Raw genomic sequence first — 11,732 nt, forward strand, 5'->3', positions numbered from 1 at the left:
CGCAATATGTTGACATTTTCAAACCCTGGACGCCGAGTATTTCATCAATGTATACAATTAAACACTACACTGAATATTCCTATCAGATTTTGTGTTATCGTTTACTGACTCATGCATATTCATTACATTCTCATCAATATGCATCACGCAAAAAGTCTGGCGCTCTTTGCGTGGTCGCGTCACAGGGTGATTCCTGTTGAGACCGCGCGTAACCCAGACGTTTAAGACTTTGTTGAATGCAGTTGCAAAAAGATAGTTTCTGAATACTTAATAGTTTTTTTCGCGTTTGCTTCGCGGTTGTGGGTACAATCAAGGTGTCGTTAGTTTTGGAAATCTAAAACCAAAAGCTTCAATTCGATGGTTATCAACGAGGACTGGTCGACGACATATCATCATCATCATCATCATCATCGATAAATGAGTTCTGGGCGAATTAATACTCAGGTCGGCTTTATTTTATCTGATCCGTGATCTGATCTTCGAAAAAAACTGGTAATTTGCTAAGTATTGCAATTTTGATCACAAGACCGCTCTGAGCATATGGCAAATCCTTCGGTTGCGCGGTAACGTTAGCTTATTAGTTGTTGTCTACTAAGTTCAAAAGCAACTGGACGGATATAACGTCATATATATATTTTGGAAGACTTTTCGCTAATCAAAGTACACTTAATAAGGTCATTAGCTGGAAATCAAAGAGCCAACCATAAGAAGAACCCAACTTTGTGGTACCACCCCACCATGTTGGGCATTATGGATCATCACCAAGGTAAATACGCGCTTTTCTTATTGTCATATAAATATTTATCTTCTCGTTTTATTGTAGTCTATCACTCCGAAGTCGAAGTTTTACACGAGCCTCGTGTAACACACCCATTTAACAAAGAGCTCCTGAATGGATTAACGTAACTACTCATGCTAACCGTGAGATATCCTCTTAGGTTAAGTACAAGTAACGTGACCTGTATACTATCGCCAGATACATAACATGTCATTTTTTTAAGCATATTGGGGAGTATTCTCTTCTAAGCATAACTTATTATTCCGAGCAAAAGTTCTGACACCAATTGGCTGCTCTGATTTGCTGACTAGACGATGTTTCATCTGCTCGTCTTTAGCTTTTAGCACAAGCAGCTTCAGTTCGGACGTGAAGATGTTTACTCGAGCAAATTAGTCCACAAACATTTGCAACAATGTTTAACGTTTTGAAATCGATTTCTTATGCTTACATCGGTAGCATTCTAATAATCACGTACGGAAATGACTCTTAAGTTACTTTAACTGTATCTAGATAGCTCAAGCTAAAGCTAACTTGACAGTTCATTTAACGCTGTAGTTTCAGCGTTGAAGGGGTTAGTCAATAACGCAGATGTCTTCTGTTTCTTTTACAGACACCGTCCGGAAATGTAAAACTGAGGCTTTGGTAAGTGCTGTCGCAGTTATATTTTGTAATGGTTTGAAATGGTGACAGCCTCGTTACTTATTTATAGCTTAGGCCACATGTGGCCGAACATTGGGGGATGGGCTGTGGTGGATAAGATCACTGAGCGTAATTGGCAAAATTATTTTAATTTTGAAAATGATTTGTGAAAGACTGGTGTCACATCATTATATATCTCTATACATTATTATTTGTCTAAATGTACTATTAATCACCATTATTGATCACTATTAATGTAGTTTGTCTTTGTTCCAGCCTGCAGAGCGTAGGAAGAGGACCGTAGAGGATTTCAATAAGTTTTGCAGCTTTGTCCTGGCCTATGCTGGGTACATTCCACCTCAAACAGAAGTGAGTTGAACGTCATAAAACAATGTCATTTTCTACAGCAATCAAGGGATAACTCTGACCATCTTTGGGGTACTCACCTGCTGCTGACACGGTTGTCTCTTAAAATACTTACATCTTATAAATGTGAATGTTGTCATAATTTTGGAGCACACTAGCTTATAGATAAAAGTCTAACATATCCACAGGCTTTTAGTATGGAAATGTTAGTCTTACTGTTATCTATAAGCTAGTGTGCTCCAAAATAAGGACAAAATCCACATTTATAAGATATAATAAGCATTCAAAGCTTACAGTCTCACTTCTGCCACTATGATTTATGACTTCACTCTCTTCAGCTTCTCATTCAGATTGGTCAATCACATGCTCTCTAGAATCTAAAGCATCCCACCTCCTACATTATAAATAGATGCTGAATCTGCAGCTAAAATCGGTCACTTGTTCACACATTTACTATTTTCTACATGGTGAATGGCACATAGTTCCCTATATAGGGGATATGGAACAATTCAGACTGTGTAAATATGATTTCCATTGGGGTGAATGAAGTCTGGTTTCCCATTAGTGTTATATGAACTGCCACCGTGCACAAACATGGTCTGCTCCGGTCCAGAGACACGCTAGCGCAAAGCAGATCATATGCGCATGTCGTGCATACCAGAAAACGTTTCGGATCCATTTGAATCCTACACAGAATGCTATATTTTAAAGCAATATGCAAGAGATTAAGATGAGTAGAGGTTAGGAGGAAACTGGAAATTAACATTAACACATTGAAGGCCTTTAACCCTTATAATGCATTCAGGGCCATTATGCATAAAGCCCAAAGTACCAAACGCAAGGGTCAGCGCAAATTGTTTTAATTTTCCGTTAACTTAACTTTGATCACCAAAATTACATATTTAAATTACAATAGATTGAATGTAACTCTACAGCTACACCCTTGCTTCATTTATTGCAAACTGGTTCAGAAGAAGTGGAAGAGCGAATTATACAGGCTCATCTACAAGTCAATTTATCAGAATGGTAATGTGTTTTATGTATCGCTCTCTACAAGGTCAGACACATAGCGGTAATTAATACGATTAGCCATTTGCTTGACAATGTCTCACTTTTGGGAAATTTAGCTGATAAACACATAGACAGTAAAAGAAATGGACAGAGCGACCCCATTGACGTCAACGGCGAAATAATGAAGTCAACCTAGGAGCACTCACTTCCTGATGGCTGAGCGAACTGCGCAGGCTCAGACTGAGCTTGAGGACGTAGATGTGACGTGAGCCTCCTGTCTGACAGCTGTAGGTCTTCTAGTAGTTGTGGAAAGTGAAAGCTAAATCACGTTGTTTAAATATTTTCTCCCGTTGCTTTTGGCTCACTATGGGCTTCTCCCCATTCTTCTGCCTTGACTTTATCTGACTTTGTCTCTACGTTCCCCCGACTGTCTCATAGACAGTAGAAGATTGCCTGCGAGCGTCTCCTCAGGTCTATACGGTAATTTCTCAACTGTGCGACAGAGTCGCGTTGGTTATGACGCAATCGTTAGCCTATTTTTACAAAAACAGCTTCTGCGGGGCGATAGTGTAAGATACAAGGTAACGGAGCCTTTTATGCATTGTCGTGTTTCTTTAGAAATAAACAATGGACAAATGGAGTCTTTAAACGTCTCAGATGAAAAGTTATTCACTGTCAAAGTGACTCAAATGAATGGGAGTCAATGGGATGCTAACAGCAGGTGATGGCTTGGTTAGCAATGGCAGCCCCTAGGGGTGGAACGCTTTCCGAGCACTAGATTACCCCCTTGGATAAACATGAATATCCAAGCCTATTGATAAACCATAAACCATATCAATTGGTTTATCAACCTATTGATAAACCAATTACCTGACATTGTAACGATGCATTGTATCGAGATATCGCCATATTAAAAATGCGACAATATGTATCATTGATGATTATCATTTACTCACCCTCATGTCGTTTCCAACCTATAAGATTATTGTTCAACTTCTAAACACCAGGGAGAGTGTCTGTGTAAGAGATCCAACCAATGTCTGCATTGAAAGCACGAGTACTGCGTGAGAAGAGTTTGTGACATTACATTAAACTGCTATGTATAATGTTGAATATAATGTAAAATAATGCAATGGGGGAATATCTGTGGGTCCTGAGAGTAGTAACATTATAATATTTTTATAATAATAATAAACTCTTCTTTATTTTAGCTTAAAATGCCATGATAGTAACATGGATTAATTATCATGATTAAGGTCTTTTTACTTTAAAGGGGGGGTGAAACACTGTTTCAGTCAATCTCATGTCAATCTTGAGTACCTATAGAGTAGTATTGCATCCTTCATATCTCCAAAAAGTCTTAAGTTTTATTATATTTATAAAAGAAATATGGGCTGTACCGAGTCTTTCTGGAAAAAACCGAGCACCTGGAGGTGTATCGTGTGGGCGGAGCTAAAGAATGACGAATGCGCAAAGCGGTGACGTCCTCAAGCGTGGAGAAACCCATGGCTATCGATCTCAGCTAATAGATATGATCCAAAATCTAATTCGGAGGCTGAAATAGAAACAGCGACAGCAGGACGTCCGTCTCTGTGGTATGTACTGTATTTAGTGGCCTGTCAACATTTGTGTCTTTACTCGCAGTTTATGAGGACATGATTCGGTTTATGCCTTAGCAGTAGCAAGCAAAACGGTTTTGCACGTCAGATTTGTGTAACGTTATACATAGAACAGCAATGAAGTCCGTTGGGGCATTTGAATGACGAAGCACGCGATCGTGTCGTTTACTGATGTTTAACGTTACTTACGCGACGATAGCCAACTTTTATCGCTGGGACCGCTCCGTCAAAAACACACTTCTTGGAGTGTGGAGATCCACTTTACGATGCGATGTTGTGAAGCTTCCCGTCATTTCTGCGTTCAAATCGGTTCAAATGCAGCGCTGCCTTCCCGGAATGCTGTGCTGAAGCGTTGAAGTCGCTTGATGTCAAAGTGGAGGAATGAAGTGGAGCGCGGCGTGGACTATAACCGATATAAGTGTTCACGGACGACTGGATCTGCAGCTTGAGAGCAGTGTTTACAGGCATGCATTTCCTCTCTCGCTCTAGTCACGCGCACGTACCCTACCGGGAGAAGAGCCCGTACGGTAGCCTAGAAATCTAGACGCACCCTAGCGGCAGCAAATTTAATTTGCCCGCAAGTGTCGTCTAGGAACTCTCAATACCATTCTGAGCTGTGTTCCTCAAAATCTGGACGGTCCAATCCACATCATGTATAGAGTCGGCGGGCGGGGCTATAATGACGACGGCCGAGTTGCGTTTGCGTGCTTCTAGTAAACTGGCGAACAGCGGCGGTCTTTCGAATCAGCTTTGACTGCGACTCTGGAAGACTTGGAGTTAGGCTTTTCTCTGAGAAAAGAACAAAGAGCGGCACTGAAGTCATTCTTAAAAAGGGAAGATGTGTTCGTAGTTTAGCCGACCGGATACGGCGAATGTTTAATCAGTCAGCGAGCTCTGCTTCACCTTTGTTGCTCTGGTTGGTGTAGCGCTATCCTATCGCAATCAGAGGGAGTTTGAAAGACAACCGTTTATCCCGCCCCTCGGATTGAGCCCTGTCTATGGTGAGTTTCCAGACCAAACATCTTGATGTGGGTCTGGCTTGTCAGGCTACCCGTAAGGCCCATACAAGGACCTTCCGGTCTATTAACGTCAAGTCGAGCCATACTCGAAAAAAGCTCTCCGAAACTTGTGAGAAACCGGAAGGAGTATTTTTAACACAGAAATACTCCATCAAACGCCCAACATTAGTTTTTGAAACTTTGTCTATGTTTAGGATGGGAATCCAAGTCTTTAACCGTGTAAAAAGCTCAGTATGCATGAAACAGCATTTCACCCCCCCTTTAAAAAGTGAAAGTTTATGAAAGTAAAATACATTATTGTTAAAATAATGTGTAGGTTTCATACATTTGAGCAGTCAAGAGGAATTTAATTAAATCCATTGATTTATTTAAATTAAATATCTCATGTTTAAAAAAAAAAACGTTTCCTGCATCCGTGTTTTTTTCTGTAGTTCATGTCAAATTTTAAAGAATTTCTCGATTTAATAAAAAAATGTAAAATACAGTAATGTCAACATTCAAAACTGACATTTTTGCACGGACTCATTTGAAAAAATATTATGACTTAAGTTATGCCTTTCATAAGCTTACGTTCCGGTTTTGAATGCATTATGATGGTACTACATTTTTATTCAATTGTGCTGATGTGTGTTTCCAGGAGAGTTCATGGTCTCCGTCTTCATCTCCATGTACACATGAGCTTTCTGAGCTCTCTGGTGAAGGGTCTGTAAAGGATAGCTGGACGGACGCTCACTCCGACCTCAACAACATTCACAGCTTGGTCTACAATGCTGAGACTGACAGCAGCAGCACAGAGTTCAGCCATCTTCAGTCGGACAGCTCCTTAGACAAGATGAGACTGAAAGACTCTCTGAACCAGATCCATCTTCATAGTAAAGCTGAGAGGAAGAAGGTGAAGAAACTCGGCCGCTTATCTTTAGGAGGGCCGAGAAAAAGCATCTCGGAGGCAAGGGCGCACAAACAGTCGAAAACGGCACTGAAGAAAATAAAGAGGTCAGTAAAGGCTGAGAGTCACTTTACATCCACAAGCCCATTGAATGAGGGACTTCAAAAGGAGGAGGGACTAACGGAACAGGCCATTCACATGCATGAGGCTGGGCTTAAACTGGAGTCCAATCAGGAAACAGACCTGAGCTCTTGCGAAACGGACACACTGGTGACCGATGAGGATATTATGGTGGAGTCTGGTAAGTGTCAGATTAGACTGTATGTTAATATTGCACTTGAAAAAGTGCAATTAAAAGGTTGGCATTGGTTGTATATATGCAAAGAGTATATATACATGTACATAAATGTATTCAGCTATAACACATTTGTCATGGCTGCTTCTGATCATTATTAGTCTTTCAACCATCCATATTTTGTTCCATGTACTGTAGGTGATGATTCGTGGGATCTGATTACATGTTATTGCGGGAAGCCTTTTGCCGGACGTCCCATGATTGAATGTGACGAGTGCTCCATATGGGTCCATCTCTCCTGCGCTAAGATTAAGAAGTCCAACGTACCTGACATTTTCTACTGCTATAGATGCAGGGACTCTCGGGGTTCCACGGCCAAAAGAGACCTCTGAGAATCAGTGTGTGGCTGCAGATCCTCTGTGTGTATTTAAATGGACGAGATGTTCTCATGCCTGTTCTTTTTACGTTTCTGATTACTATTAATTAGTTTCTGTTAAATTAAAAAAGTTGATTTATATAACTCCATTTGTTCTCTTTTGTTCTGTGTTGACAGATTGGGCTTGGTTTATGATGTTAAATGGCTTTCAGGTTTAAGGTGTCCTAAAACTCATGCACTTATTTGCACTACTGTGTTTTGATGGTACACAAATAAACCTAAAATTAATATTGGTGGAAAATGTTCACTATGACCATATATTATGTGGATGAATAAATGAAAATCTCTTGGCCCTCTGGTTTTTCAAACCAAACATCCTTACACTTATATATCCAGGCCATATCTCGCTACAAGTCAAGACATTTTCTTGTGCGTAAAGGACAATTAAAGCAGTTCATTTTTTCTTTCTTCTTTTTGCAATGTTTGTCATTTAACAACTTTGCGCCCCCCTCCCCCCTAAAAAAAACACAAAACAATTTATATATATTTTTTCCATAATTATGATTATTTGAGATTTATTATGCAATACCATGTACATTAACACCCATCCATTATGGGGAAGTGGTGTTTTAATCCAGTGTTTTTCAGTCTTGCCTCAGCGCATGTGGCACTAAACACCCCCTTATTTGGATCAAGAAGCACTGTAGGAAAGATATGAATGAGTGCAATAAGAAGCGTTAGATAAGGGATGCCCCTAACAGATCTGTACAACTTGAACACTGTTCTAATCGATGTAATTATATATTTTTTAAAGTAATGTTCTGTGTGAAATATTTCAGTCTTGTGACAAATTAAATTGTTGCAGGATGTTCTCAGATTAACCTTTGCCCGTTGTAAAGCAGATTTTAACATATTTAGACAATTTTATTGCTTGATTTGTGTATTAAGCTGCCGTTCAAGATTTTAGGCTCCAGAATAGGCACCAACTTTCATCAAAAACCATGGTAGAATGAGTTTTTTACTTTTAAGAATGAAAACATTTGTAATTTTTATTTTGCTTGCCCTGCTCATCCTAGTGTATATAGTATGTATGTACAGGTGTATATGTTTGAAAGATGAGGAAATGCTATATTTTTCTGACCATTTAGAAAATTCTTAAAATAAATGTTCTTTTACAGTCAAATTGATGTTCATTTGCATTGTTTTGTTTGCTGACGTCACTGCTCTCTCGATGGTGAGCAATGTCCAAAGGGAGTGTAGTCAAATGGGTGTGGCACTATGTATTCACATATACACACAATCTCCTTAGTCACCTGCTCCAGTGCAGGTGCGTGATTCTACGCTGCTCATCCTTTGGCACACGGTGCTTGCTGTTATTTGTGACAATCTGCTACTTAACGTGAGGTAAGCACATACAATATGATTGTATGATAATTTGGCTTGACTATGTAATCATTTTTGTCTTAAAGGAAAAGGCTTTTTCTTATTGCCAGCAGGACTTTACTTTGAAGCAACAGGTTATGCGTTTTGAAGTAATTAAATAGAAATGGCCTCAAACGCTTTCCTAGAGGATCATCGGGGGCTCAGTGTGTCTTAAAAACCTACCAAAAGCTATTTTGCAGGAAGCGGGTTGAATTTGTTATTGAAATATAAAAAGCAGATAAATGTTTTGTTTTACTTGTGAGAAGTATGGAATATTTTTTATAGTTTGCTTGTTTACCTTTTATTAGAACCCTTTTTGCCATTTGCTGAGTTCAACATGTCCCAGCCTTATTCTAGCCCGGCGGCTGTGCCAACTGGCTTGGAGTACCTTTCACAGGTGAGCGTCCTCCTAAAACATTAGGAGCATAAAGTGTTGTACCTCTTCCATAATTCCAGTGAGTAATATGTGAAGATAATATTTTATGATGGGAAAATGTACAATGGAATATGCTTCCTGTCCTGTTCTAACAGATTGACCAGATTTTAGTCCATCAAAAGGTTGAGCTCCTTGAAGGTAAATTAATTTATTTTATTATGACATTATAATATACATTTATATACTATACTATCATTTAAACATTTGAGGTTGGTAAGATTTGGATGTTTTTTAAATAAGTGGCATTTATTGGATCAAAAATACAGTAAAGCAGTAATATTGTGATATATTACAATAGAAAATAACATCTATTTAAATGTATCTTAAAATGCAAGTATCAGCAGCCCTTCCTCTAGTCTTCAGTGTCACGTGACCACACTGTAAAAAATTATTTCGAAAAAAAGTTACCTGGTTGCCTTAATTTTGAGTTCATTGAAATTGTAATTTTGAGTTAATACAATGAAATTTTTTTGAGAATCGACAACCTTTATTAAAATATTATTAAAAGATATTTTAAGCATATTGGGTAATTGTGTGTGTTTTATTTCTGATGATGCAGTGAAACATGCCAAATAGTGCTATTTTCATGATTTATCACATTTTTTATGTGGTTCAGATACAAAAATATTTTGAGTTTCTATTTATTAAACAAATTTCCTTCATTGTATCAACTCAAATTTTTAATTTCAATAAACTCAAAATTTTAAGGCAACCAGGTTACTTACTTTTTTAAGTTAAACCAACAAAAAACAACCACATTTTTTTTACAGTGCATTAAGAAATAATTTTCTGTAGCAATGTTGAAAACACTGCTGCTTAATATTACAGTGTAAACTGTTTTTATTTTTTTGAGGATTTGTTTTTTGTGTACACTATTGTTTAAAAGTTTAGGGTCTGTTAGATTTATATATAATAAATAAATAATATTGTACATTGTTATTGTTACAATACACTGTTAGCTAAATGTATGATTTGTATATGTACATTTCTGAAATACATAACTTGGACACCTGATAACAGACCACTGTAAATTGTAATGTAGATACATGCACTTTCTGTAAAGCTGCTTTGAATCTATATGTATTGTGAAAAGCCCTATACACATAAATATGAATTGAATATTATTATTCTGCAAGGAAGCAATACATTGATCAAAAGTGAATGTAAAGATTTCTGTGTTTTTTTACTTTCTATTTATCAAAGAAAGAAAAAAAAAAAAACATGTTCTATTTATCTGTATACTATGTATTCTATATCATCTAAATGCAGCTGTGGAGCATAAGACTTATTTAAAAAACATAACAAATCTTACCGACCCCAAACTTTTGAATGTATTATGTACTATATTATATTTTTGGAGACTTGTCACTAAATAAATTTCATATGATATAAAGTCAAAATGCTAATAAAGAAATGATCTTCTTTTCCAGCCATTATTGGCTTTGAGACTAATAATCAGTATGAGATTAAGAACAGCCTGGGTCAAAAGATCTTCAGTGCTAAAGAAAACACTGACTGCTGCACGCGGAATATCTGTGGTCCTCTGAGGAGCTTTGATCTGCAGATAAAAGATAATTTTGATCAGGAAGTGATCCACTTAATCAGGCCTTACCGCTGCACGTCGTGCTGTTTCCCCTGCTGTCTTCAAGAGGTAATATCTGAACTTCTGTGTAGAGTTTTTATGACCTTTGGAGAGAGAAGAAAAAAAGCTTTACAAATTAGGCAAAATGTTGTCTTTGCAAAATGTACTATAACCCTTTCACCGATTCTTTTTCCTGTGTGGATGTGACATCGACTGAAGATGGAGGTGCAGTCTCCACCAGGGAATACAATAGGCTACGTCAAGCAAGACTGGCATGTGTTTAGGCCCATGTTCTCTCTCTATGACATGTCCAAAACTAAGGTGCTGTCCATCAAGGGGCCTGTGTGTGCCCTCAGCTGCTGTGGGGATGTGGATTTTGACGTATGTGTTTATGTGTGATTTTGTCTGTTTATCACTTTTCTGTATGTGTGATTGTTTGTGAAAAACTGAAACAAACAGTATCCGGTGGATGATTATTTGGGGATTTCGGTGTAAATGTTAACTAATAGATAGTCTGACCAAAGGTCTTCTGGTGTAGGTTACCGGTAAGGACGGACATCCAGTTGGTCGTATCAGTAAACAGTGGACTGGCCTGATTAAAGAGTCATTGACTGATTCAGATAATTTTGGCATTAACTTTCCAATGGACTTGGACGTGAGGATGAAAGCAGTTCTGCTGGGAGCATGTTTCCTTATAGTGAGATATGACATAAACATCCATTCATCCACTAATATATTCCCATTACTTTCTGTATACGGCCATTCATACATTAAATTTGATTGTTTCTCTCATCCTGCAGGACTTCATGTTCTTTGAGGCGACCGGTGACTCAGGACAGCGATGCAGTGTGTTTGGCTAATACTAGGCAGTGGTAGAAAGATTGTGGTCCTTGATTATTTATCTGGTATATTCATATGTAGTATCACTTTTTATGCACTTCTTTGTTCTAAAGTCAGGAAAATCACTATAAAAGCATTTTAACCCAGACAGGCTATAGATAAACTTGTGTTTAGCATTGATTTTCTCTTTTGTTAAAAATATTAAATAAATAATTTCTTAATGAAATCTTGCTCTCTAATGTTTTCCCATGACCACACCTTTGAAACACATCATGCATCATTCTTATCACACATTTGCTTAGTAATAATCAGGCTGGACTTTAAAAGGGACATGTATAAGTCGCTCTATGGATTTAAATAGGCAAATGCTTAAGAGTCAATGGATGGATCATTGAGCAGTGATTTTTATGTTTCTAGAATGTTAAATGTTTGGCAACAGTTCTACAAACCCTAATTGATGGAG

General features: G+C 37.9%; 2 protein-coding genes across 3 annotated transcripts; both read left to right on the forward strand.

Moving 5' to 3' along the window:
* The first annotated feature begins 147 nt into the window (after positions 1-147).
* On the forward strand, positions 148-7,277 carry phf23a (PHD finger protein 23a). The gene is made up of 5 exons (XM_067439072.1): positions 148-766; positions 1,389-1,420; positions 1,694-1,786; positions 6,070-6,619; positions 6,812-7,277. Exons 1-5 carry the CDS (start codon positions 739-741, stop codon positions 7,003-7,005), a joined length of 897 nt encoding a protein of 298 aa, XP_067295173.1. The 5' UTR covers positions 148-738; the 3' UTR covers positions 7,006-7,277.
* Positions 7,278-8,742: 1,465 nt separating this feature from the next.
* On the forward strand, positions 8,743-11,412 carry plscr3a (phospholipid scramblase 3a). 2 transcript variants are annotated; one of them, XM_067439083.1, is made up of 6 exons: positions 8,743-8,808; positions 8,943-8,985; positions 10,278-10,498; positions 10,649-10,810; positions 10,968-11,126; positions 11,230-11,412. In XM_067439083.1, the coding sequence occupies exons 1-6, from the start codon at positions 8,749-8,751 to the stop codon at positions 11,287-11,289; spliced, it is 705 nt and encodes a 234-aa protein (XP_067295184.1). In that variant the 5' UTR covers positions 8,743-8,748; the 3' UTR covers positions 11,290-11,412. The 2 variants fall into 2 exon arrangements, with proteins under 2 accessions (XP_067295184.1, XP_067295183.1); XM_067439082.1 differs by having other exon boundaries at positions 10,968-11,341.
* The last annotated feature ends 320 nt before the right edge of the window (positions 11,413-11,732 follow it).

Source organism: Pseudorasbora parva, chromosome 3 (genome assembly GCF_024679245.1).
Source record: "Pseudorasbora parva isolate DD20220531a chromosome 3, ASM2467924v1, whole genome shotgun sequence".
In the NCBI taxonomy this organism is placed as follows: Eukaryota; Metazoa; Chordata; class Actinopteri; order Cypriniformes; family Gobionidae; genus Pseudorasbora; species Pseudorasbora parva.

Coding starts and splice junctions, on each gene's coding strand:
- plscr3a (XM_067439082.1), top strand. CDS start 8,749: ATGTCCCAGCCTTATTCTAGCCCGGCGGCTGTGCCAACTGGCTTGGAG. Junction 8,809..8,942: donor GCTTGGAGTACCTTTCACAG/GTGAGCGTCCTC, acceptor CTGTTCTAACAG/ATTGACCAGATTTTAGTCCA. Junction 10,499..10,648: donor TCCCCTGCTGTCTTCAAGAG/GTAATATCTGAA, acceptor CATCGACTGAAG/ATGGAGGTGCAGTCTCCACC.
- phf23a (XM_067439072.1), top strand. CDS start 739: ATGTTGGGCATTATGGATCATCACCAAG. Junction 1,421..1,693: donor AATGTAAAACTGAGGCTTTG/GTAAGTGCTGTC, acceptor TCTTTGTTCCAG/CCTGCAGAGCGTAGGAAGAG. Junction 6,620..6,811: donor GGATATTATGGTGGAGTCTG/GTAAGTGTCAGA, acceptor CATGTACTGTAG/GTGATGATTCGTGGGATCTG.